Source organism: Puma concolor, chromosome E3, assembly GCF_028749965.1.
Source record: "Puma concolor isolate L17-30 chromosome E3, mPumCon1.1.hap2, whole genome shotgun sequence".
Taxonomy (NCBI): domain Eukaryota; kingdom Metazoa; phylum Chordata; class Mammalia; order Carnivora; family Felidae; genus Puma; species Puma concolor.
Genome location: NC_141682.1, coordinates 10,863,320 through 10,889,952, shown reverse-complemented (window position 1 = coordinate 10,889,952; position 26,633 = coordinate 10,863,320). Strand labels below are relative to the sequence as shown.

Below are 26,633 nucleotides of genomic sequence, written 5' to 3'. Positions count from 1 at the left end.
TGCTCCCAAGGACGCACGAGGGGGTACAGCCCAAGCAACTGGCCATCCGTTAGGTCTCCCTGCAGCTCTGCGGTTTCATGGCTGTTCGTCTGGCGAACCGGGTCTGGGGAGCATGGGGCACACCAGGTGACGGCCACCTGTGACGCACGTTGGACTGCTATCCTGTATGGAGGATCCTTTAGAGATCCCAGGATGGGACACCCTGTCGGCTTCCCCTCCCGACTTCCCGGAAAGAAAACTGGCAAGAAGTCCACTGGGCAAGACCCACCCCATTCTCCACCAGACCGAGGTGCCAGGCGCGCACGCACACACACACACGCGCGCGCGCGCGCGCGCGCGACACCGGGCCCCGGCAGGTCCCACTGCGGTTAACATTCAAAAAACAATCCTTGCACAGGCTAGTGGCCCCACATGACCTCAGGAGCCATGTGGAATCTGAGAAGAGGGTGGAGGGAAACAACAGAGTAAGGTACTACTCATGAAAAGAAACGGGTGCGTGGCTGGCTCAGCGGGTAGAATATGTGACTCTTGATCCCAAGGTTGTAAGTTCGAGCCCCACAATAGGCAGTTTCTCTCTCTCTCTTTAAGTAAACGAACAGGTGTAAGAATCCCTCGGGGCCACAGAGCAGTCTCACTGCACAGCAAAGGAATGCTATTTCTAGTGAGTCTCAAGCAGGAACTGCTTTCCGGGTTACTGTTAACAGGCTCTTGCTCTCAACTAACTTCTCTACCAAGCAGCCTCCTTCAACAAGAAAACCAGGCCATTCCTTAGAATCCTGAGTCGAGTGTGGATGCCAGGCAACAATTCCAGCATCTTCCTCCTCGACCCAAATGCACACCTCCTGACCTCGCCGCTTCTGCCTCCTGCTAAGACCTCTGAGTCAAGATGGGCAGCCCCAGATTCTGGAAGTCTGCCATGCAAACTTCTCTCCTGAGCCCTGGAGAAACAATCTGGCCTCTGACAAAATGGGCTCTGAGAGAAGAACATTCTTAGAAACCTGAGCCCCTTATTAAAAGGGCCCAACCTGGCACTCTGTTAAATTTTGTTTCTCTGAAGGCAGTTCAAGAATAAGTAGGGGGGAAAAATGCAGAGAGAGAAACCAGGGATCAACTGTCTGTCTACACTAAACCTATTTCCAGAACATTCATAGTTGGTATAAACTTTTATTTAGGTGCTTACTTGGGGAAAGATGTGCCTTCCTCTCTTAATTCAGTTACTGAGAGGAGACAGATACTAAAACGTTTTCGGTAATACTTAGTATTACACAAATACTACAGGCCAAGGAACAGGTGCCTGTCAAGAGAAACGCCCACAAAGTCACAGTGACATCTCGAGGGAAGCAGGGAGAAAGCTCCAGGGAAACCTCTGGAGACCCAGATGACCCCCTTCGAGGGTCTGAGCGCTCCACAGGCCTTTTGAAGATGGGATCCAAGGGACCTTTGGAAAGAAGCTTCATCGAGGGCGCCTGGGTGGCTCAGTAAAGCATCTGATCTCAGTTCAGGTCACGATCTCATGGTTCGTAAACTCAAGCCCCAAGTCGGGTGAGCCCCATTCCTTTCTCTCTCCCTCTCTCTCTGCTCCTTGCTCACTTGCACCCTTCTCTCTCTCTCTCTCTCTCTCAAACAACAACACTATAAGAAGCCTTATCGAGTGGGGTTTCAAGCCTGGCCACCAGTCCAACTCCACGTGGGGCACAGAGCGTCCAGTCGCAGGGACCTTACCCCTTAAAGAAAACACAGGCAAGTGCCGCGTCCTCTCCTCCAGTCTTGGCCGGGGAGCAGTCCAAGTGACAGCCACGCGTCCAGGAACCAGAACAGTGTCCACCCGCCCTGCCCTCCCCCTGAAGGTTAGTAAGCTGCAGTCAAGGCTCACCTCACAGTAAGCAAATTCTGCACGTGCCCGGCCCTCCTCCACCCTCCCTGCTGGCCAGGTCTCCCCACCCCCCACTCGACACAGGGCCCAGCTCTGCGCTGCGTCCCCTGGGTCACAAAACCACACAGCAGCGGCTCCCAAAAATACAGGATCTGCTTGCCACGAAGTAGCACCCGCCACGGCCACAAAGAGCATCTAGAACTTCTGCTAAAAATAAGCAGTTATTATTTTTCTTAATGTTTATTTCAGAGATAGAGCGAGCACGTGCACGCACAAATGTGGGGGAGGGGGAGAGGGAGGGAGACGCAGGATCCGAAGCGGGCTTCATGCAGACAGTAGAGAGCCTGATGTGCGACTCGAACTCGCAAACCACAAGATCATGACCTGAGCTGAAGTCAGATGCTTAACCGACGGAGCTACCCAGGTGCCCCCCAAAATCAGCAGCTATTAAAAGCATGCACACATTGTACAAACACCTGATTTCTTCCATTTTCAGGAAGAAAGTCCCTTTACCCAATCAAAAACTAAGGCCACACTGCATGCAAGGCCTCTGTTCAGAAAATTGCCATTTTTAGGAAATGAGAGGAAAGGGGGGGGGGGGGCGGTAGGAAAACCTGGGCGTCCTATTTCTAATCATCACTAGCTTTTAAACTGCTTTCGCTAACCCTGTAACTTCCAAGAGCAAGATGCTTCTCTCCTGTGGTCACAGTACATTCTACCGGATTCGGACACCGCTTCCCCAATTTAATAAGGGTGTGAACTTCTCGTTAAGAGCAGCTAGAAAGAAGTCAAAAATAAAGGCGAGCATTAAATATTACGTAAGGTTTTCTTTTATTTAAAAGATCATTCACAAAATACCATATCCATAGATTTACTTTCTGTCATATAGCTGAATGTGTTAAGTGTTTGGAATTCCATTCTTACATTTAAAAGTCAACTGGGATTGATTGCCCAGAAGTTTAGATGAATTTGTTTTGTTCTTAATCTTTTCCACATTGAAGATGTAAGTAGGTCATCTGAAAGCATCAGGTTTGATTACAACCACATAATGCATGTCTTTCTTAAGTTAAGTATTGGTGTTACACAAATGGTTCTTATTTCGGAAGCAGAGGCGGCAGGTGAAGGAAGGAAAGGAGAGAGAGTTCTGTAGTTGCTGAGACCCCGGGACCGAGACCCAGTGAGAGAAGCCAAGGACGCCAGCTAGAGAACGACCTCTCACCTCCCCCCCCACCCCCAAATGGCAGGTCTCTTCCCTGGGCTCTAGCTGCTGGCGGCCCCCAAACTGCTCCCAAAGGGACGGTCTGGGACTCGCTGCTGAAAAACCCAGGTTGCTCACACACACGGGCGTTTAGCTCAGAAGCTACGGCCCAGCCCCCCTGGCCCTGGGTACGTGCCAAACACAGCCTGTGGGGATAGGCAACTGTGCCCCAAAGAGGAGACCTGGGGACTTACAGCCACCTACCAGCTCTCTGAAGGCTCTTGACAGCCCTGCAGAGTAAAACCCTCAATTCATCAAGTCCAACAGTAAAGTGCCAGATTTTAGGCCCATTTTCATTATAAAAGTCAGGGAGGGCGGGAAGCGCAGTATCCCACTGCTACTTACGCGAGGAGCAGACACAGGTAAACACAAGGGAGAGACAGGGACACACACACGACGGGGTCTGAGGAGAGTCCGCGTCCGCACGGGGAGCACGGCCCAGGCGCGGCTCGGCCACCACTGCCCGTGGGTCCCCCCGGAGCGCCCTGCCCAGACGGGAGACCGGATGGAGGCTCGGCGCACCCAGCCACCCACGGGAGCCTCCACCTCCGCCGGGGAGGAGGGGACGAGCTTGCACGACGTGCTGACCCAGCCATCCTAGCGTGCGCTCGGAGGTGCGCTCGGCCCCTGGCCCGTCCGCTGAGCTGCTCACCGACTCACCCTACCACCCTCTTCCCTCAGATTCCACCTTTGAAAGGAGAGCCTCCGGCTCGAATGATCCATTCGGGGAGGGAGTGACAGAGACAGGGCTGCTTATAAATAGGGACAGGGAGGAATCTGCAAGGATCAACAGATATTTCATCCTTGTTTTGAAAACAAGGTGCCTCAAATTCTCTCTGTTGACCACAGCTGAATAAAAACAAGATGCTACCCAATTTGTGACTTCTTTCTGTTTTTTGTTTTGTTTTGTCTTTTTCCTTCCCTTGGAAGCCACAGCAATACAGAACTCCACATGCAGGTCAGAAGAGAAGCACTGAGAAAAATGAAAGGACCAACCGGGTGTGGCCAGAGTGTCCAAAGTAAAACGAGAAAGCAGGGGGAGAAAAATGGAGCAGCACCTCCATCCTAAGAACGCCCACGGGTGGCTGCCTCTGTCCCTCGAGAGAGACTCAAGTACTGGAAGGAAACAAGGAGCAAGAAGGAAAAAGGACAGAAGGAAAATGGGGGAAGGACTGGCAGAGAAAGAAAGAAAAAAAAAAAAAAAGCACAAAACAGGCACTAGATAGGTTCAGCAAAGCCAAGAATGTACTAAAAACCACTTGTTAACTGCTGACATGCACTCACAAGCTCTGTGTTTCCGCTGTAAGAAAGGAGGACAAAGGTCAGGCGCAGGAATGGTGACTGCAGGACCGCTGGTCCAGGGGGCTAGCCAGGCTGTGGTCTTGCTGTGACTCCCCCACACCCCATTCCCTCCCAACCGCGAGCTCATTCTTGCTCCTTGTTAACGACTTCCTCTCTGGGCCTGGCTCCCCCGAAGATGGCAGAGTTGGGATTGGCTACTTGATTGAGGGGCGTGGCAACTGTTCGAGGCTTCAGCTGGAGCCGTGGCCTCTGTGCTCTTTCCTCTGCGGGAGAGAAACCAACGTGGTTTATGAGAAAAGGACCCCACATTCCCCGCCCGGGTGGAATGATCCGACTGAGGCCAGCCCATTTTCTAACCATCAGGCCAGCCCTGAAGACCCATCCCATCCCCAGACGCTCTGACAAAGGCCAACTTGCTACTGAAGACTTAAGGGGCGGGCCACAGAAGCCACCGTCCGTGGCACGAGAAGGCGTGTGTGTGGGGGGAACAGCCAGCGCACCGGGGCAAGACAACCTCCACCCACAAAGCATCACCGTACCTTCTGTTGGTTCTCTGAAGTCCATATTGGACCCTCGAAGGGGAGGGCCATCTCTGAACCGACTCCCCATTGGGGGGCCTGTTCGCCGGTCACCTGGGCGACTCCCTCCCCTGCCTCCTAAGAAGTCATCCCTGAAGCCTGAAGGAGGAAGAGGACACCGGATTACTTTTTAAGCTACCGTCTCAAAAGCTGACTGTGCAGCTGGCGTGGACTGTTCAATTTGAATTCTTTAGTTTGTCCAACATCGGAAGTTTTTGCAAAAGAGTGCATGGGGTCCAAATGAGAATGTGCTGGGTAATCTCAATGCTAACAGACGTTACACTTCTTACGAAAGAAAAATAAAGCGAGCTGTTTAAACAAACCTCATCTTGCAGGAAAAGTGGCGGAAACCCCACCCCCTACCTAAGACTATAAAATAAGGCTCATGACAAACAAAAATCCTCAAAGCCCATCTTATTGTGTCTTCTAATATAAAGCCTCTGATTATTAAAAAGATAAACCTGAAATGTGAAAGTTACAATTTAGAATGCGACACCCAAGAAAAGCCCAGACACGAAGACAGAATAAAAATACGAGGCCACCTCTGGGTGACGCGCCCCGCTTGTCTTGTCTGTTGTGTGGCGGGTGTGCAGCACTCTAAAAGCTCGGCACCCGTGTGGTCAACAAGGCAGTTACCCGGCAAGGCTCACCCCCTTCGCAGAGCGGGGCTCGCAGAGGAGCAGAGCACCTCGCTCCCAACCTGCGCCACCTCCGGGGGCTGCGAGGGGGAGGAGAGGTTTCCTCCCCATCCCTGCGGGTATCTGCTGGAACCCTCAGCAAAGTAACTGTCACGACAACGGTCAGGAGTGTTCCGACTCTCATCCGTCTGTAGAGAAGACAGTTTTCTCCACAGGCTTTGAGAACCGTAAGTTTTCTTCAGTTCTGTATTTCATGGAAGGACTTTCATCTAGAGGGGGTTTAAGCTGACTAGCCTTTTAACAGTACTGCCTACTGAAGGGAGAGTGAGCTTCCGGTAAAAATTTAAGAAATAATATTGTAATTAAACAAACCAGTCCGCCCCCCCCCTCAGCCCCCAAAGGGGACCACTTTTACTCGAAGGACGGTGCCACTGCTCAAAGCTCTGGAGGAACATCTATCTTCCAGAAGGATCCTGAGCCTGAGGAATATTCTATATATGGTCCATCCGCATCATCCGTAGATTTCGTATCTGCCCGTTTGTCGACTCACTAGCCTTTGTATGTAACCCTGAAATTAAATCTTTTGGCCCTTCTGCTCTTCCAGACATGCACAGAGCAGTGGAAATCTGAGTCGCCCAACATGCGTGTCTCTCGGCTGAGGTCCAACAAAGCAACACTCTGCCTTCTTGTTTCAGCTCAGACCATAAACAAGTGTCTTTTCAAACTATTCGGTGCCAGGTTTTTGCTCTTTTGGGCTTTTCTTTGGCAATTTCACTGTTTAAAGTGGCCCCGCACATAGAGCTGAAGAGTCGTCTAGCATTCCTAAGTGCAAGAAGGCAGTCCCGTGCCTCACGGGAGAAAACACGTTAGATAAGCTCCATTCGAGCAGAGTTCTGGTGCTGCTGGCCAGGAGCTCCTTGTTAAACAAATCAACAGTACAGGTGACATTAGGGGTCTTTAAACAGAAATACACGCAACAAGGTACGTACTGATCACTCGACAAAATATTGGGACCAGAAGCTCACAGGAATCGGACCCTGTCGTTTCCCCTGGGAACAATGGTTCGGTGTCTGCTCATCTGGGGTTCTCAGTGATTCTAAACTTAACTCCCCTGAATATGAAGACTCAACTGTTTGCAAGGGTGGTATTTTTCTGTTAAGGGTGGCCAAGGAATTTGGAAAGCGATCAAGTTATCTGAAACCCAGCTCAGAAACTGAGTTGGACAGTACCAATTTTAACCAAACAAGTAATTAAAACAATCCCCCCCTAAAAGATTCAGACCAATAGGAGCACTGATTTGGGGAAAACATATTGGGATGTATACAGTCAGGTAGAAGGTTCTTTATAGAATCTTTTAAACCAGAGCTTACGCTGTTTATTCAACAAGCTTAACTGAGATTCAAACCTCTGACTGACATCTCCCCCAATCAACTGTGAAGCGGACCTTTCCGTGGGAGTACAAAAGCTACTCCCCTAGGAGAATAAATTTTGCGACCAGTGTAGCAGAAATCAGCTCACACCCGCACTGACAAGGCAGGTAAGCACGACTGCTACTTAGTCCGGATGCACCCAAGTAGGACAGAAGGGAAAAAACCCAAAACAACAGAAACAGCACGCATCCACAGCCAGTGACCACCTCATTTCAAAATCTCTTACGACAGGAGCAGGCGAAGATTACGAGGGAAACGCAAGGTCTGACATTACCAAGTATCTTTTAATGAAGTTTGGGGACAGATTTTTAGGAGGCACACCGTTCACAAGAACCTTCCAAGTTTTTTTGTTTTTTTTTTTACTTTAATGTACTTGGCTACCTCTGGGGGTGGGACTCTGCTTTCTTCTATTTTTTGGTATTGCTCGAATCTTTTTACAACAGTGTATGTCATTTAAAAAACAGCATCATTTTGAAGAGCAAAAAAGATCTACGTTCACAAATAACGGACACAAGCATCACTCCACCATGCGGGCACTTCTGGATTCAGACACCTCCAGACCCTGCAGTTTATGCTGAACCCGGTGGGTGGCGAGGGAGTTTCTCTGGCTGTGCTCTCTGCTTCAGAGAGTAAAAGTCCCAGCGAGGGCAACAGTTCCTTAGGTAACTGCCACAATTCCAGAGCCTACACACTCAAGTGCTATTCCTACACTCCCAGTGAATTCAAAACCGGCCGGTCCCAGGCCACCACTCATCAGGCCACTAACGGCTGCACTCAGATTGACTTTGAGAAGACATTTGCTGCGTGTTTCAATCAGAGACTAGCTTATACATAAAATTACAGGTTTACTGGATCATACTGTACTTTTATGAATAAGCTCATTTCTGATTGGCTACAGGATTTTTAGGATTAAGTAATTCAACAGATATAAGCGGTCACCTGTTTAGCCAAAGTAGCACTGGAAACGCACTCGTAAAAATTTTGGTCTTCAACAGCTTGTGCCAGTTCTTCCCATACTTACCAAACACTATATGCCGAATTTTGTTTGATGGGGGAGGGTGACAGGGTGGTTGGGTGGGGCACTGATGTTATCCTCACATACAGTGGAGAGTGCAGAGTTTATAGAAAACAGACTACTTCCTCATTTTTTACCTGTTACAACTGACGTTTTGATCACATATACAATTTATTTTTGTTAAAAAAACAAAAAAACAAAAAGAAAGTAAAGAGATGATCCACCCTTCAAAGCAGAGGCCCGACATGCAAACCGACCTCTTAAGGGGAGACAAGGAGGCACCTGGTGGTCTGCCTTGGTAAGTTAAGAAAAGGAACAGAGCAGATCGTGTCCACCAAGAAGAGATAGGAGTTCCATGCCCTTCAAAAAAACAAACTGGTCACCACGACTTTAACCATGGAAGAAGGAGCCACCAAGAACCACGGTTACGAGGCTTTCTGTAAGCTTCCAAAACCCCCCCCACTTTGTAGAAGTAACAGTGCTTCTATTTACACAGAGCAGCCAAGGGGATTCCTTAGACAAAGGCCAGATGGGAACTATAGGCTGAGGCATCGTAACAAAAGGAGGTGAGTTGGTCTAACTCGCCCACAGTGTGGAACCTCTCAAGTCCTACACCGAACATTTAGGTTCTAACAGAGGCTTACTGCATGCCTGGGCATCTTTCAGGAAAGTTTCACTTGCGGAATGAACTAAAGGAGTAGTCCGGCCAGGTGGGCTACGTCCACAATAAACGTACAACAGCAGCAAGGCCATTGAAAAAGGTTAAGTGGTGATACTTTAAATACTGATACCGGAATTGAAGTCATCCCGGGAATCCCATCCACCTCTAGATTCTCGAGAGCCACCCATTCCTGAGGACACACAAAAAAGATAAAGGTGAGGTCGTACCATTACCCTGCTGCACACACATGGCAAAATTCTTTGGGAAGAATCACTCATGTGATGAGAAGTTCAAAAGAATTGTAAGAGTTTTTGTTGCCAATAGGAAAAAAACAAAAAACAAAAAAACAAAACAAAAACAAAACCCAGGCTTGTGGAAGCACCATCCATTCTAAGATTTTTCCACGTTTTTAAAAGCTCACAAAAGCCTATCAGACCGGCAAGATAATTCTAGTAGCCTTCAACAGTTGTAACCAGTGGGCATACAGTAAGTGTTATGTTCAGTTTTAGAAGAACCAATCACCTCTGTCATCTGGTCCACCTTTCCTGAAGCCAAAGCCACCTTTATCCTGTTTTCTGCCTTCTGCAATGTCCACACGAAGCGACCGATCACCCAACAGCTGATAAGGGGAAAACAGTGTAAGTATAGGCAAGAAAAACATCTCAGCTGCTGACACAACACAGAAAAACTGAAGATACTTACTGCACCATCATATGTCAAGGCTTCCTTAAGGGAATCCACCTCATCAAATTCTACATAGCAGAAACCTGTAAGAGAAACAAATCCCAATTTCCTCAAGGAATTCTGGGTTAAGACACAGTGGGATCCCCGTCTCTCCCATTTCCCCACTTTTGTTGCATCTAAGTGACAGCAGGCTAGCAGAGCCCAAAAGAGAGATTTTACTTTTCGGCAAACAAAATACTTGACTGGTATTCCTCCCTCTCAATTATACTCTACCAGAAAGTGCCCACCAGGTATTGAAACGGCAGCTGTTTTTATAACGCTTTCTTTTTAGAAGTTTTAACCATGACATTAGAGCCTTTCCTGGGCCACTGAAGAGCTGACTTCTGAATGACTTTAGCTTCTCCCTCAACCTCCAACAGTTTCCACGCCCCTTCCTCCTCGCAGCCTGGAGTCTCAGTCTGCACTCGGCACACCCCTTGCCCCACTTTGCTCACACTGCACCCTGTACCACACCACACCCTCCCACCGCACCCCGAGTGGCCCCGTCCCGTGTGATTACACCTCACCTTCAAGGCCCACCAGACTACAAGTGCTCTGAAGGCTTGGGTCCAAACTCTTCCTGTTCACCATTTCCCCACCAACTACTTACAACAAGAAGGTACCGCTTGGCTGGAAGAGTCCCCCTGCCAGCCCCCCTAAATGGATTCACAATGGTCTAGAGTACTTGTGGAAACCACCTCCTGTGCTCAAAGAGGTCACAAGAGCCCGGTCACCCATCTCACACCTCACAGCTGCGGAGGGATGACCCTCCGTCTGATGTAGAAACGAAAACCTGCTGCTACTGACTCAGCCTGAAGGCTGGCCTTGACCACCCGTTCCTCCCCTCCCCCAGAAGCCCGAATTCCTAGCGCATCTAGGAGGCACACTGGGTGGGCCTGACTTTCACAGGCTGAACAGGTACGTTTACTTCTGTTGTTAGAGCACTCGTTATTAACAAGGCTTCCGGTTCTAAAGCCAAGAACACTTCCAAAACGGTAAAAGCGCCACCTATACACAGAACTGCTCGGATGAGCAAAACCTCTGCTTCTCGCACAGCTAGTACTTCTCCTTGGATGTTCTTCTGGATAAATAACGTGAACCGCATGCCCTTGTACCTCGCGCCATGCCCTAAACAGAGAGCACGTTTCCCTTCAGGGACTCCGGAGAGCTAGATGATGATGCTCTCGTGACTCTTCCTGCTTCCCGGCTCACGTGCCTTGAAGAGACTAATCTACAGACACAAACTTTACCCAAAATTTGAGCCAACCCTCTCCCAGACACGCTCCCAAATCACAAAGATACAGTGATGATATTTGTGAGGTTCTCTTCTGAATTCTGTACAAATACTTTAGATCACAGGAAAACGACAAAGAAGAAAGCCATGCATCGGTGAAGGGGAGATGCACCGGCAAAGTCCTCTGTTCTGTCTGTTCATCTCTCTCCCGGGGAACTCCTTTACTGGCAGACAGGACTGCCAGTCAGGCAAACAGCACATTTACTCGGGCATATATTGCACATTTCTACAAATAAGATCACGTGTAACACATTTTCCCCCAAGTAGAACCGAAAGCCTCATGGGTTAAAGGGCTATGCGGGTTTCAGCTACTTGGATAAACACTTCCACAATTAAAGCCCTCTGGTTCCCCACCATTTTGGTTCAGACCCTCCCTCTACGAGAATATACAGTACGGACTCCCCCAAACTCACCTTTAAATTTGTCTGTGTCTTTGTCTCTGACTAGCCGTACACTCCGTATGCTGAGATCCTTGAAGATAGCGTCTATGTCGCCCTGAACTGTATTAAAAGGTAGGTTTCCTACATATGCTGTGTAGGGGGGCTCTGTGGGCAGCTCCTTCTGGCTACGGGAACCATGGCCACCGGCACTGCCGCGGGACCTGGAGGGGAAACAGACAGGATTCAAGTCTACTTGTCCCAGGGCGGGGACAAGGGTAATGTCTTCCGCTCAGCCGTACCAGTCATGTGAATGACTCCACTTGATTGTACAACAGCATCTTGAAATTATCGAGAGTATCCCAAAATACCACTTATGGAAAGGGTACCTATCGTTTGGTGACAGAAACGTTATTTCCTACTTACTTAGACTCAGTATCTGCGAAATGCTCATGTCCTAAAACCTTAGCAAACACCCTCCCTCACACCTGGCAGCTAACACACGCAGAGATGGACCGTCCAGACTTATCACACTGTGTTCACAGGAAGATTTCCAAAGCTGCTCCAAGTTTAACCCATTCGTAACACACCTGCTCCCTGCTGCTGTCAGATTATGGATAACACAAGCTGGGGAAGGGCAGAGAGAAAGGCGGACAGAGGATCCGAAGCAGGCTCTGCGATGGCAGCAAGAGCTCGATGTGGGGCTGAACTCAGGAACCGTGAGATCATGACCCGAGCCAAAGACAGACGCTCAAGCAACGAGACACCCCAGGTGCCCCTTAAAACTCCTCTCTTAAAGGAGTTGCCTCACAACACAGATCTGCTCAAAGCCATCCTTTTCGCAGGGGAAGCATCAATACAAGTCACGGAAAGTAACTTGGTTTTTGCTAGGGATAACATGAAAGAAATCCGCCATCTTTCTTGAGATAAGTATCATCCTTTATGACATTTTCTTAGCAGAAGAACAAAATCACGATGTAATTCTTAGATGGCTAGAATTAAGCTTAGTAACTCAAAATTCTGCTACTTCCCAATAGGAAATTCTACATTTTGTTTTCAAGTGAACTGCATCCCACCTGCTCTCACTCCCCCCACCCCACCAAGGTGAGTAAATGACTTGTTTTTGCGCTTCAATACCCTTCACAACGCCACTTTTTGGTTTTTTTTTTAAAGTTTATTTATTTTTGAGAGAGAGAGAGAGAGAGAGAGAGAGAGCAAGAAAGAGGAAACGAACCAGGGAGGGGCAGAGGATCCAAAGGAGGCTCTGCACTAACAGCAGAGAGCCCGATGTGAGGCTTGAACTCATGAACCCCAAGATCATGACCTGAGCCGAAGTCAGATGCTTAACCGACTGAGCCACCCAGGTGCCCCTGCAATACCACTGTTATTACCTCAATAACCCGAAGCCCTAAAATACTTTCAACGAGATACTCTGAGACTGAATACCGACTATATAAGATACAATAGATGCAAACTTTTGAAAAACTATCAAAGCACACGATGAATTACAATTAATAACTTGAAAATCATCTGTTACTAAACGTCAGGTGGAAACAGTCCTTTGCCCTCAAGCAGCTCAAGGTGAGCGGCACGTGTAAGACACAAACAACTACATTGGCACACACTGCCTGCATGTTTGTGTGTATATGTACGTATATACAGAAGGTGAAAAGCCACAACGATTTTTTAAAACCTTAAGGTGAAGGGGAGAATGGAGAGCTGGTAAATTCAGCAGGTGTATGTCTGATGACTCGGGAAAATGGAGGAAGGAAGGCTTGCTCAAAGGACACATGGAACATTTACAGAACTTATGCAGGGCCCAGAAGGTGGAGTCAGGGCTCTGAGTTCAGGCAGCCAGGTGAGCCTGGATAAGGACCAAGGGAAGGAGGGTAGGTACTGTTAATCAGATGGCAGGGGCATGAAGAAGAAAGCCGCAGGATAAGAAGCAGTTTCTGGCTTTGGGGAAGATGGCAGAATCCTGTTTCAAGCAAGCAGTATTTTAAGAGCTAGACATGTGGAAACAACCAACCCAGCCCATTAACCTGCTTATTTCACCAGAGCCTCACAAAACTGCCAGCGGCTTACTATTCCAGATTTTCCCAAGAATCACCACAGTCACCCTGCATACTACCCTATGTGACATAGTTCTATGGGACTTCAGCATGTCTTACAGGACAGGGCAGCTGGACTGCCTGTAATTTGCCTTCAAATTTACTGTCTCCGACGGTTACAAAGCGAGAAGAGTGGAAGTCTCCAGTGTGCCAGCAACTTGAGACCACGGCGAGGGGACAAACCCCAGAGAGTGCATATGCATGTAATAAAAGGATACGTCCAGTCAGCAACCCACCGAATAAAAAAAACCCCCAAATGTCGGCAAATTCTGAGCGAAAACTCCCATGATACCTTTTGACAGTAACTGAAGTTTACAAGAGACTATTGTCTAAAGCTGTGTTACTCAAAAGCACTTTCTAAAACAGGTTAAAAACAACACAGGCAGAGAAGACTCATTTGACACCTTTCTCAGCTTGGTGTAGAACCTCTTCCAAATGACCTCTGTCTCTCTCAGTTTCCTCGTCTGTGACTTCGTAAGTGTCTCAAATCTTTCTTTTACAAAGTTTAAAACCGACCATAAAACAACTCATAAATCCTGATTGCTTTATAAAAGTTTAGTAACAATCCAAAGCATTACAGGAAGACTAAGCACGCTCCAGGCTACACTGCTGTGCAGAAGCGGGTGGACAGGCTGCCGTGGATACAGAACAGATGAGCCAAAGAGCAGGCCGGCCCCCCATTCAGAACAGACACCTGAAGGTCTGCGCTGCAATCCCCCAGGCTGTATTGCACCCCCTCCACTCAGCATCGATCCTTCCGGCTCATTACTGCTTCTGCTATCCCTTAGGGACAGTCCACTGCTTTTTAAAATAACATATTCAAGTTTTAAAGTTTGAGACAGAGAGCAGGGGAGAGGCGGAGAGAATCACAAGCAGGGTCCACACTGCCAGTGCAGAGCCTGAGGTGGGGGCTTGAACTCACAAACCGTGAGATCATGACCTGAGCCAAAATCTAGAGTCAGATACTTAACCAAGTGAACCACCCAGGCGCCCCAACATATGCAAGTTTCAAAGTAATAAATTACAACCTCGGTTAACTTGGGAAATCCAAATTTCAACTCCAAGCATGAACAAAATCCTTTACAGAAAAATCACTTTTCTTTACTGAAATCATGTCTATGAGGTACAGAGGGCACAAACCTAAGGCCCAGTCCCTGCCCTCAAGGAGCCGATAATCCAACTGACAGGGTCCCGGCATCTAGAAAGGAGAAATCAAAGACTGCAGGCAATCTGGGAGACAGCCACAGGGAGCAGGGTCTGCAGGGGTGAACAACAGGAACCGGGACCCTTGCGTTCCCACAGCACACAGGGAAACGCTGACCTAACAAGCTGGTTTGCTGTGAAGAAGCCTGTGGGAGGCAAGGAGCCTGGAGGGAGGGTTGACTGTAAGAAACAGATAAGACAATAGAGTATTAGGGCTGGGATCAGAAGTAGATTCAAGAGAAAAGTGCTCCAGGCTTACTTTCCAAGTATGAGGGATAAGAAAAAAGGAGGGATGCACGCTAAGCTCTTTTCTAGGAAAGGGTTTTATAAAGACTTCCCAGAGGCCATCAGAAGCCACACCATAATTTAATCACTGTTGCTGTTCCTCTTGAAAAATCAAGAGGGAAGCCAAGATACCCAAGTACAGAGTATTAACCTCTCTGGGGTATTTGCAACATTACATGTTCTCCTATTAAGTCTAGGTTAGGGACACAGTATCCTTAGGGCTGATCAACAACTCTGGTCTTTTAGGTCTCTCACATTCCACCCAGAAATACATACTAGCATATATTACACTGTTTCACGCATGACACCATGCTGGATCCTGTATAAATATCCCCAAAAAGATCGCCTTTGTAAGATTAAAATACAAGGAAACAACAAAGTCCACTGAACATGCTTTAAAAAAAAAAAAAAAAAAAAAAAGTCATGGTTATGATGTGCAACCCATTTGGTTTCTAGAAAATAACCAAAAAAAGGTTGAGCTCTCAAAAGCCAGGCCCTCATTTCAGTTTTATCTTACCTACTACTAACATCTTACATTACCAAAATACACTAATTAAAATCACTGAACCAATATCGACACTTTACTAAAGCTCAGTTTATTCAGATTTCCTTAGTTTCTACCTCAGGTCCTTTTTCTGTTCCAGGAGCCCATCCAGCGCCCTATTACATTTTAGTTGTAATTGAGGTTTTTAAAAACTAGCCCCAGACAACTTGGATTAAAAGCATTTCATTTCCAAGTAGATCTCCCTCTCCTAAATGTATGCAGTCTCCAAGGCCTTCAATCAGCATTCACAATTAAACCCCTTCATCTTGATAACTGGCATTACTGAAGGATGGGCAAGAGAGCCTGTGGATGTTTCTGATCAACCCTGGGATCAATGATGAACTCTTCAATGAACCCTTTCTCAAAGAGCTCTTTTCTGCTGTGAATGGTTATCTTCATAATTCAATCCCATCTGCAGGATTAAAAAACCCTTGCAGGGAAACGCAAAGTAGTTCTAAGGCAGGAATTCTGTCTCCAGAACTATTACGGTCTCTGGTACTCAGCAGGGGTGGAAGGAATGAAGACACAGGCCTAGCAACGCCTCCAGGATCACAAATAACTTCTTCCACTAACATGAATATTCTTTAAAAATTTTACTTATTGGGGCGCCTGGGTGGCGCAGTCGGTTAAGCGTCCGACTTCAGCCAGGTCACGATCTCGCGGTCCGTGAGTTCGAGCCCCGCGTCGGGCTCTGGGCTGATGGCTCAGAGCCTGGAGCCTGTTTCGGATTCTGTGTCTCCCTCTCTCTCTGCCCCTCCCCCGTTCATGCTTTGTCTCTGTCCCAAAAATAAATAAATGTTGAAAAAAAAATTAAAAAAAAAAATTTTTACTTATTTATTTTGAGAGAGGGAGGGGTGGGGTGGGGGAGAGACAGGTCAGTGGGGAGGGGGCAGAGAAAGACGGAGAGAGAGGGAGTCCCAGGCGGGCTCTGTGCTGTCAGTATGGAGTCCTACTCAGGCAGGGCTCGAACTCATCAACTGTGAGATCATGACCTGAACTGAAATCAAGAGTCGCTTAACTGACTGAGCCACCCGGGCGCCCCTGGGTATTCTTATTTGGGAAAAAAAATTAAAATATAAGAGAGGATTACATGTAATTTAGATGACATCTCTAATTAGGTACTTAAATGTTTTTCAAAAAAATTTCTGGCTACGACCAACAGCAAGAGAAACATCTTTACGCCGTGACTAAAAACGTGCACACATATATACCTGCCTGCATAGTAGCTATACAAGTAACAAAAAGCTTCTCAACAGTACAAACTCACAGTATAACATACACTATTCTCTATTTCATCTTTAAAAATGCTTGTCAGGACCTCTAAGTTGATCTCATCATCTACCAACAGGAAAGAACAGGCAGTCTGAAAGCCTTGTTCCAGAACAGGGAGCACAAGGGGGACTTCTGGTTCACAGTCTTTCTGAAGAATGTTTCTTACTAGGAAAAAGGCATTTATCCCAATGTACTAAAATTTTGGACTCCCACACATTAATGAAAGCAAATAAACGGATTATTAATATAGTAGCTTCATATGGTGCAAAACATTATTCAATCCAAAGTTCCAGATTTTTCAGAGGAAATAAAATAAAAATCTCAAGCTGTTTATCGGTCCTCAGAGAATACTGCCACAAAAAACATCTGTCTTGAAGCTATGATGTAAACCATTTCTATGGATTAGTTTTGAACTTTATAGGCCAAGAGTTCTTTTCCCTATTTATTTTATTTTTTTGATTTTAGAGAAGAGAGAGAGCACGCGTGCAGGGCAGAGGGAGACAGAATCCCAAAACCTGGGACCGTGACTTGAGCTGAAAATCAAGATTAGGATGCTCGGGGCGCCGGGGTGGCTCAGTCTGTTGAGCGTCTGACTTGGTTTCTGCTCAGGTTGTGATCTTACAGCTCATGGGTTTGAGCTCCATGTGCAGGTCCACACTGACAGAGCAGAGCCCGCTTGGGATTCTCTCTCTGTCCCTGCACGGCTCACATGTTCTCTCTCTCAAAACGAATAAACTTAAAAAAAAAAAAAAAAAAAAAAAAGAGTAAGACGCTCAACCTACTGCCACCCAGGTGGCCCAGGAGAGCTTTTTCTAATTTAGGGTGATTATTTGAGATTTGACATTCTACATACTATCAGCTTCAATTCATTTTATTATTTTTTTAACTTTTTTCTTAACATTTATTTATTTTTGAGAGACAGAGCAAGACAGAGCACAAGCGGTGGAGGGGCAGAGAGAGGGAGACACAGAATCCAAAACAAGCTCCAGGCTCCGAGCTGTCAGCACAGAGCCCGATGCGGGGCTCGAACTCACCAACTGCGAGATGGTGACCTGAGCCGAAGTCGGACGCTTAGCCAACTGAGCCATCCAGGTGCCCCAGATCCACTTCACTTTAAAGAAAACTTCACATTTTCGTGTGATGTTCAATTTTATGATCTACAAATAGCTTATGTTTCAGTTATTTAGAGAACAATAAAATGCCAGATAGACCACCAGATAAAAGCTAGAATTCAAAGGCATACAAAACTAACAGTTCTTCTCCATTTACTATCCGAAAAACTGTGAATATCACACTAACACCACATATTAATTATACCTTAATAAAATTAAAAATACTTGAAAAATCATAAAAATCTGTTACTTGTACTAAAAGACAGATATGTACTAAGATGCATACCTATTAACATTTATTAATAAGTGTTTCTGCTAATATCAAATTTATTTTAACCTCTAGTTGCCCTACACATGATAGTTACAAGAATTAGGCAAAGGAGGGGGAGGGAGAGAGAGAGGGAATGTTAAGCAGGCTCTATACTCAGCACGGAGCCCACTGTAGGGCTCAATCCTGGGACCATGACCTGAGCTGAAATCAAGAGCTGGGACACTCAATCGAGCACCCAGGTGCCCCATCAGGAGATTCGGTGGGCACAATGACCAAATGCCATGGGCAAACTTTGGTCCTGATTCAAACAAATCAGTTGTACATCAAAATTTATGAGCTAATTGGAGAAATCAAAATACTTATGGGGGGAGGGGGGGCACCTGGGTGGCTCAGTGGGTTGAGCATCAGACTTCAGCTCAGGTCATGATCTCAGTTCATGAGTTCAAGCCCCGCGTCTCCATGCTGGGCTCCGTGCTGATAGCTCAGAACCCCCACCTCTGCCCCCCACCCCCCCGCCCAATTGGATTCTGTGTCTCCCTCTCTCTCTGCCCCTCCCTGGTTCACACTCTCTCAAAGTAAATAAACATTAAAAAAAAAAACAAAAAAAAACTTCCTGGGAAGTTTCAGATGTGGTAGTATCATGATTATATTTTTAAAAGTCTGTGCCTTTGAAACTCATACTGAAGTACTTCTAGATGAAATGAGACATCTAAGATGTGCTTTAAAATACTCCAGGTGGGGCGCCTGGGTGGCTCAGTCGGCTCAGGTCATGATCTCACAGTTCCTGAGTTCAAGCCCCGCGTTGGGCTCTGTGCTGACAGCTCAGAGCCTGGAGCCTGCTTCAGATTCTGTGTCTCCCCCTCTCTCTCAAAAACAAAAAACAAAAGACAAACAAACAAACAAACAAAAAAACAAAAAAAAACTTTCTTAAGAAAGGTAAATAAAATAAAATAATCCAAAAGCTTGTGAGGAAAGTGAAGGGAAGAGGTACAGATGAAATAAAAGGTGTCACTTTAAAGAGTGGGTAACAGGTACATGAGGTGGATTAGTATTGAATTCTACCTTTATTTGTACTTTAGATTTTTTGTAATCAAATCTTTTGCAGATTCAAATAGGCCAACTATATGAAGTAATCTTTGAGACAACTGCACAAAACCGAACACGAACTGGGTAACAGAAAAACTGGTTAAAAAGAAACCCCTAATCAGTTAGCAACATGCATGTACTCAAGTTTTAAAAGTATTTTCAGACAGAGAGACAGGAAGGCTGACTGGCTTTAAAATATTCTATCCCAGGACGCCTGGATGGCTCAGTAGGTTGAATGTCTGACTCCTGATCTTGGCTCAGGTCATGATCCCCACCCCGTTGTGGATCGAGTCTGTGTAGGGCTCCGTGCTGGCTGTGGAGCCTGCTTAAGATATTCTCTCTGCCCACCTCCCACTCTGCCCCTCTCCCCCAATCGCATCACGCTCTCTCCCCAAAAAATAAAAAAATTCTATCCCCTCCCCACAATGGGGGAGACTGATGAAAACAGGAACAGCAAAAAGGTTTATAAAGCTAAATGAATGGAAATGAAGAGTTGCTCAATGGGCAGTTTCTGAGTATCACTGCGAACACCAGTGCCACTTAGAAATGGTCAAAGTGGTAAATTTTATGGATACATTTTACCACACACACACACACACACACACCCTGAAACAAATGAAACCAGGGAATGGTTACATGGGTTTGATACACTGGTTTCCACTTCTGTTCACATGTGAAAGTGTTCAGGTTTATTTTTCTAAGTTTATTCATTTTGAGAGAGACAGAGCCCAGGGGTGGGCGCGGGGGATGTGGGCAGAGAGGCAGAATCCCAAGCAGGCTCTGTGCCATTAGCACAGAGCCCAACGTGGGGCTCAAAGTCCTGAAACCATGCAGGACAGAAATCAAGACCGCGACACTCAACCAACTGAGCCACCCAGGCACCCCTGAAAAAGTTTAGATTGGTGTTTAAGTGTTACATAAAATGAGCAACTGGTAAATTCTGGCCTAATTTAAACCACACTGACCTTCCTCCATGAACAGAAAATTAAGCTCAAGGAGCAATCCTTTAATATTCTCAGGTGGCCTCTGTAAACACTAACATGTACTTCCTGTGGTCCTAACTGTGCCTTCCAGGACCACACCCTTCATTTAACAGTCCCCCAGCGCCTTACTAGCTGCTACTTGAGACCTGCACTGATCTTGCAACTGACCCCACAGTAAATCAAGGCTGGGGCACCAATCTACACTATTACTCATGCTTCATCATGGAGTATTTGCAGAGAAAGGAGCCTACGAGCTTCAAAACACAATGTCCGTGATAAGGCAGTAAAAGTGATTAATTTTACTAAATCTTGACCCACTTTTTAATACCCTATGTTTTGAAATGGGGGCAAAGCATTTTTGCGGCTTATAGAAATGTGATGGTTTTCTCCAGGAAAAGCATTCATGCAAGTTTACAAGCTGAGCTAGCTACGCTTTTCATGGAACACCATTTTTCCCTGAAGAATTATCAAACTATGACTATTCGTTTTCCTGAAAATGAAGTGAGCCTGTCCTTTAAGGAAAATGAACAGTATCTGTTGCCAGTGATAAAATGCGGGCTTTTCAAGCAAAAAATAAAGTTTTAGAAAACTCGTATTCATCAACATAAGTTTGAAAGTCTCACAATCTCTGAAATTTTTCTCATAAGATCAACTGTGGCATAAATAAACATCATTTGGTACTGTATAATAAAATGTACTAACACTGGGAAGATCTGCATAACTCAATGAACTGATCTTTTCCAGATAACCAATGCCTCATGTTACAAGATCATGAGCAGGTAAAAAAATCCCTTTGAAATATAAAATGATCAATAGACTTTAAAGAATAGTATGAAAAGTTTACTAGATAAAGTTTCAGATTCCACACTGCAACTAACTTTTGCAGAAACTGCCACTTGTCCAGTTTTGGTATAGGAGCAGAAAAAAAAATACCCACAATTATCTGAAAGGGCTATTAAAATACTACTTTTTCCAGCTGCTTACCTGTGTAAGGCTGGATTTTCTTCATGTATGTCAACCAAAGCATCCTATCTCAAGAGTGAATACAGAGGCAGGTATGTAGGAGAAACCAATTATCTTCTATTAAACCAAACACTCAAAGGGCTCCAAAAACGCAGCTGATTAATTACAGAAGAATAGTGTGCAGAACAGGGGAGAGATAGTCTCCATCTACCCTACACTGAATACAAGACTTAACTGGAGGTGCCAGGTTTTCAACGTAGTATCTTTTCAACGTAGTATCAACATACTGGAGCACATCCAGAAGGCCCCATCAAGAACACTTTTTTTTTTTAAGTTTATTTATTTATATATAGAGAGAGAGCATGTGCACAGGGCAAAGAGATGGGGGGGGGGGGGGGAGAGAGAGAGAATGAATATCCCAAGCAGGCTCTGACCGTCTGCAAAGAGCCTGATGCCAGGCTCAAACTCACTAACCACAAGATCTTGACCTGAGCTAAAATCAACAGTCAGACCCTCAACGGACTGAGCCACCCAGGCAGCCCCCCACCCCCCAATTTTAGAAATCACAACATGGGGAAAATGTCAAAGAACCAAGGACATTCAATTAAAAAACACAATGTAGGTATTACAGCTTAAGTTCTATCAAAATCAAGCAATTACACTTATTTCGTGTGCAGGTCTAACCAGATGTACAAATGAAAGGCAGGGGCATGGCATGCTGTCCTGTCCAACCCTCTCTTCTACTTCTAGGGGAAGCTGGAAACTGGAAGATGGGAGTCTAATCTAGGACTGATACTGCCCCAACACTGTGTTTACATGTTTCAAGTTTCTGGGAAGACTACTTGACTTAGTGGGACATCCTCCCAGAACACTAAAGGTTAACTTCAAATAGAAATATACATTTTAACAATATACCAAGTCAGTCTTTAGAAATCTCAGAAGCATTTGCAATAAATATTTCAAATATAAATTTTGTAACAAACCAATAATCTACAAGAAAAAATTAGTTACCACTCATTTACAATATAGCAGTCTTCATAAAATGCTTTATGCCTATAGAATAGATTTCTCTTGGCTTTAGAAATAGAGCCAGGAAAGTAAAAACTCACTCGTTAATTCAACAGAACTTTTCCCACTCTTACTGATGCAAGGGAAATATGATTAAGTGTACCAGACACTGTGCTGCTTGCTTTGGACAGCTCACTTAATATTCCCAATAAATAGCTCTACAGAGGAGTTTTTACCTTACATGGGGGAAACTGAGGCTCAGAGAGCTAAAGAACTTGTTCCAGAGCACACAGCTAACACATGGCTCAAGGCTCAGATGACCCTTAAGCCCTGTCTGCCTGATTCCAAAGCTGGGGCTTTTCCTCAAACTGTGTTAGAGACTGTTGGTGAAACCAAGTCAAGCATCTGTGGTAACGATTTTCATAGAAGATAATGATTTGGAATCCAGCAGTTGGGAGGCTGGGGAGTGGAGAGGAGGACGATAACCCCAGGCCACCTGGCATTTGGTAGGCAAACAGGATTTTAAGATAACCTTTTTTAATACTTCTACAGATCCTACCATGACCAGTGCAAATAGCTACCACTGTTTATGCCCTGCTTTCTTTCCTCTTATTAGTCTTAAAACATGCTTAGAGGGGCACTTGGTTGGCTCCCTGTCCAAATGACATCTATTGATGTCAGCTCGGTTTGTGAACCCAGGGTAGTGGGAACAAGCCCCTGTGTCGGGTCAGGCTCCATGTGTGGAGTCTGGTTTGGATTCTCTGATTCTCTCTCTGTCTCTCTGTCTCTCTCCTTCTGTCCCCCTCCCCGCTGCTTGCACACTCTGTCTTAAAAAAAAAAAAATTAGAATTCCAGTCCCCCCTAACTGGAACTTGATAAAGAATACTTAGTAGAATTCAAGAAACAAAACAGATGAACATAGGGGAGGGGAAGGAAAAATAAGATAAAAACAGAGAGGAAGGCAAACCGTAAGAGACTCTTAAATGCAGAGAACAAACTGAGGGTTGCTGGAGAGGTGCTGGGTGGGGGGAGGATGGGTTAACTGGGTGATGGGCACTAAGGAGGGCTCTTGTTGGGATGAGCACTGGGTGTTGTATGTAAGGGATGAATCACTAAATTCTACTCCTGAAACCGTAATTATACTATATGTTAACTAACTTGGATTTAAATAAAAATTTAAAAATAGAGAAATAAAAATCTAGATTAAAAAAAAGAAGAATACTTAAAGGTGTAGTTTTAGTAGGTTCCATTTTCAGCAATCTCGATTCTTGCTACCTCCAAGTTCCAATCTAATTCCCAGAATTGATGTTTTTAGGCTGGAGCACGCAAAAGCACGTTATAGTTAGAAATGTAAAAGCCTATTACTCTCCACTTTATTGCCAATGGCCAATAAAATTAAAACCCAGGAAAGAAAATTTAGCAACCTACAGAACAAAATACACTCAAGACCTAGTACAATCAACTCTTGGTAATTTGGAATTGTGATTTGCTTTGCTTTTGGGGGCAACAATGCAGTTCCAGGCTCTGTCACTGGCCGCCGGGGACATTCTCAATGGGTTGAGAAAATAACCGCTTAACACCGCTTCCTGACAACAGCACTGGATATTACATACAACACAGAAGACAATTACAGGGAATGTGTAATTATTAAAACCAAGCTTTTAGGTTATGACTGCATTTCACACCTGCTATTCCTTTCACCTGTGACCCAAGTGGTTTACAGTTGAGACCTCTTACTCGCTAAGGCGCTTTAGACCAAAGGGAAGGGTCCCTTGGTACAAAAGCACCAAACAAAGCAATGCAAAACTGGCTTTCCCGGAGTGACAATCTTCTACAATGCCTAAGCACTGTACGTGAACATAAGCAAACAGCACTGAGACATCGATGTGAAACATGGTTCAAGTAACAGTACAAATTATCACGGAAGGTTACCCACGAGCCTCTACCATCTTGCTGAATTTCTGAGGAACCAGAAACTGGTGAACTCCAGAGCTGATGAAATTAAAGTAACATTGACTCTGGAATAGGAAAGCTTTGGCCCAGACCTCACTGCTACATGTCTGGTCCTTTGTAAAGTTTCTGGACTCACTCCGGACCCTGTCTAAACGAGCACACAAATTCATCAATGCGTTTTTAGGACTGCTTTTAGGAACTGAGTGGCATTTCCCGTGTACTTAAATGCGACATCCACTAAAAGTCTGACTCAAACACCTCAAGTCACCAGAGCAGCTAGCAAATCTGTCGAAAGGCGGGGGGGGGAACCCACAAAAAAAACCCCCAATAACCAAACACCAAATCCCAGATTCAGGATAATATGACTAACTTATTCTAGTCCCGAACCAACGAAAACTCCTTGGATCTGCCTTAAATCAAACCACTCTGTGTAAGAGTTTTCCTGGGCACTTTTAATGTTTCTTGAAACTAAAGAAAAAAAAATCCCAGTTATTAAATTTCAAGATGACTTTAAAAGCAAATTTGATGTCTACGAACCTACCCCAAAGGCAACAGTTTCACATGTCATCCAACATCCATTTCTTTTTTATTAGCAAATAAAATATTCTTTGAAAGAACAGGTGGTTCCACCTTCCCCAACTTCCATATTCTAGTGTCATGAGTAATATTAGGTACACTCCCTAACCAAAACAAGCCTTTGTTTGAGCCAGTCCCAAACCAAGGTATTAAAAGATCATTCTTCACCAAACAATGATACTTTTGGGATTGAAACCCAGGAGACTGGACAGCTCAGTAGGTACTATTGTGGTGTTATCCTGGGAAAGTAATCCTTTCTGTAAAAGTACACAAAGGCCAAGTGTGTCCTTGACAAATAGCAAGATGTTTATAGTCTTCTAAATTCTGCATGAGGGAACAAAAAAAAAAAGAAAAAAGAAAAAAATCCAGCGCGGATTCCCGAAATTAAATACGCTAAGTTTCTTATTCACTAGTGAAGTATTTCTCTTTCAAAGAGGGTGTCTCAATTGTATACAGTCTGTAAACGACCAGAGTGAGAACGAGGCTAACTGCGATTCCTTCTCCAGGTCAGAAGGAGAAACTAGGGAGAAATAAAATTTTCTGCCAGCAAGCACGTAGCACCTGCTAATAAGACACTGACCCAGGACACAGAAAAATTAAAAATGCTATTATGTATTTTCTTTTGCTTGGTCTCCCCCTCCACCGGCGTGAATCGGACCACTCCCGGGCTCTAGCCGCCAAATCCCTGCCTCACACATCAGGGAAGGGAATCCCCCCTCTCGCCCTCCCGACCTTACCCAGTCGGCTGGCCTCCTGGCGAAGCGGGCCAGAGCGCCTGCAGCGCAAGCAGAGAACAGCAGGCCGGGACCTGGACAGAGACCCGAGCGGGGCAGGCTACGGCTCCCACCCCGCGCTGCAGCAGAGCCCCGCGCTGGCCCTGCCGTACTGGGGGATGGGGCTGGAAGCGGGAGCTCGTCCTCCAAGGCACTCAGTGCCGCTGCGGCCTGGCCTTGCGGCCAAGGCACTGGAAAGACGACACGTCGGCGGCGGCGGCGGGAGACACAGGGACGAATCTGCGCCGCGAGCAAGACGTGGGGGAAACTAACTGCCGCCGCCCCCCTCCCCGAGCGCGCCATTTCTAGGCCCCGGCCCTCCAGGCTCCTCTCCCAGGCCTCCGCGGGCCGAGCCGGGCCCCCTACCGCCCGCCGCCCCGGGTGAGCGCGGGAAGGCCGCCGCCCCGGGGCCCCTGACTCCGCCCGCCCCCCGCGCCCGGCGGGGGCCCGCGCCCGCCAGCCTCACCCTCTGCCGCCGCCGAAGCTGCTGTAGGCCCGATCGTCGTAGGTATCGAAGTCCGCCATTTGCCGTCTCCGCTCCGAGAGGAACCAGGGTGAGCGAGGAAGGACCCCGCAATATAACTCCCCCCGCCCCGCCGCCGGGGCTGTCCGCCGCGCCGCCTGATCGCAAATCGCACGCACGCGCGCGCGCGCGCACGTACGCCGCGCCGCGCCCGGCCTGGGCCGACGGGCAGCTCCTGGCCCGGCGCGCTCTGCGGCCCACGTGGTGCTGCGGCGCGTTGGCTGGGCGCCCGGCCTTGCGCCCCCGCCCATTGTGTGCTGGCCCCCGGGCTTCACCGCAGCCGGCGGCTGTCCCCCGCCCCGCCCAGCCCGTGCGCGCAGGCCGGGCCCTCCCTTCGGGAAGCTGGGGTGGCTTGCTCCGCGCGCTCTGACGCCCTCTCCGCGGGCTGGTCCGGGACCCTGCGCCCGGCCGGCTGGACTGCCTGCTGTCGCTTAGCTTTTCGTACTCCAGACCTGGCAGCACCCCCCCCGCCCCCCCCTCGGAGGCCTGCCCCACTTGGCCCTACTCCGACACCCTCTTCTCGGCCAAGGGGTCGCCCGTCCACACCAAAGTAAGGGCCACCTCCTCCAGGGAGGATCCCCCCCCCCCCTCCCGAGCTGGGCACTGGCTGAGAATGCACTGGAACGAAGGGCCCTGAAGGGGTGAGATTGGGGGTCAGGATCCGAGCGTGCGAGGCGATGGGAGTGCAGCTAGGAATCCTGACTTCTGGGGTCTGTCTACTCGGGGCTTCGGTATTGGCGGAGGGCAGGGGTGTTGAGATTAGAGTGTAGGTTGTTGAACTAGCAAGAGTCGGCGCATCTCGCTTTTGCAGAGGTCATTGC

At 47.0% G+C, this 26,633-nt stretch overlaps 1 protein-coding gene across 2 annotated transcripts; it reads right to left on the bottom strand.

Moving 5' to 3' along the window:
- Positions 1–2,680: 2,680 nt before the first annotated feature.
- On the bottom strand, positions 2,681–25,909 carry EIF4H (eukaryotic translation initiation factor 4H). Of its 2 annotated transcripts, XM_086692116.1 has the most exons (7): positions 25,756–25,909; positions 11,186–11,373; positions 9,458–9,522; positions 9,278–9,374; positions 8,886–8,945; positions 4,973–5,110; positions 2,681–4,696 (listed from the first exon to the last, which is right to left on the bottom strand). In XM_086692116.1, the coding sequence occupies exons 1-7, from the start codon at positions 25,812–25,814 to the stop codon at positions 4,557–4,559; spliced, it is 747 nt and encodes a 248-aa protein (XP_086548242.1). In that variant the 5' UTR covers positions 25,815–25,909; the 3' UTR covers positions 2,681–4,556. The 2 variants fall into 2 exon arrangements, with proteins under 2 accessions (XP_086548242.1, XP_086548243.1); XM_086692117.1 differs by lacking the exon at positions 8,886–8,945.
- Positions 25,910–26,633: the final 724 nt, after the last annotated feature.

Coding starts and splice junctions, on each gene's coding strand:
- EIF4H (XM_086692116.1), bottom strand. CDS start 25,814: ATGGCGGACTTCGATACCTACGACGATCGGGCCTACAGCAGCTTCGGC. Junction 9,375..9,457: donor CCTTGACATATGATGGTGCA/GTAAGTATCTTC, acceptor TCCCCTTATCAG/CTGTTGGGTGATCGGTCGCT. Junction 4,697..4,972: donor CTTCAGAGAACCAACAGAAG/GTACGGTGATGC, acceptor TCTCTCCCGCAG/AGGAAAGAGCACAGAGGCCA.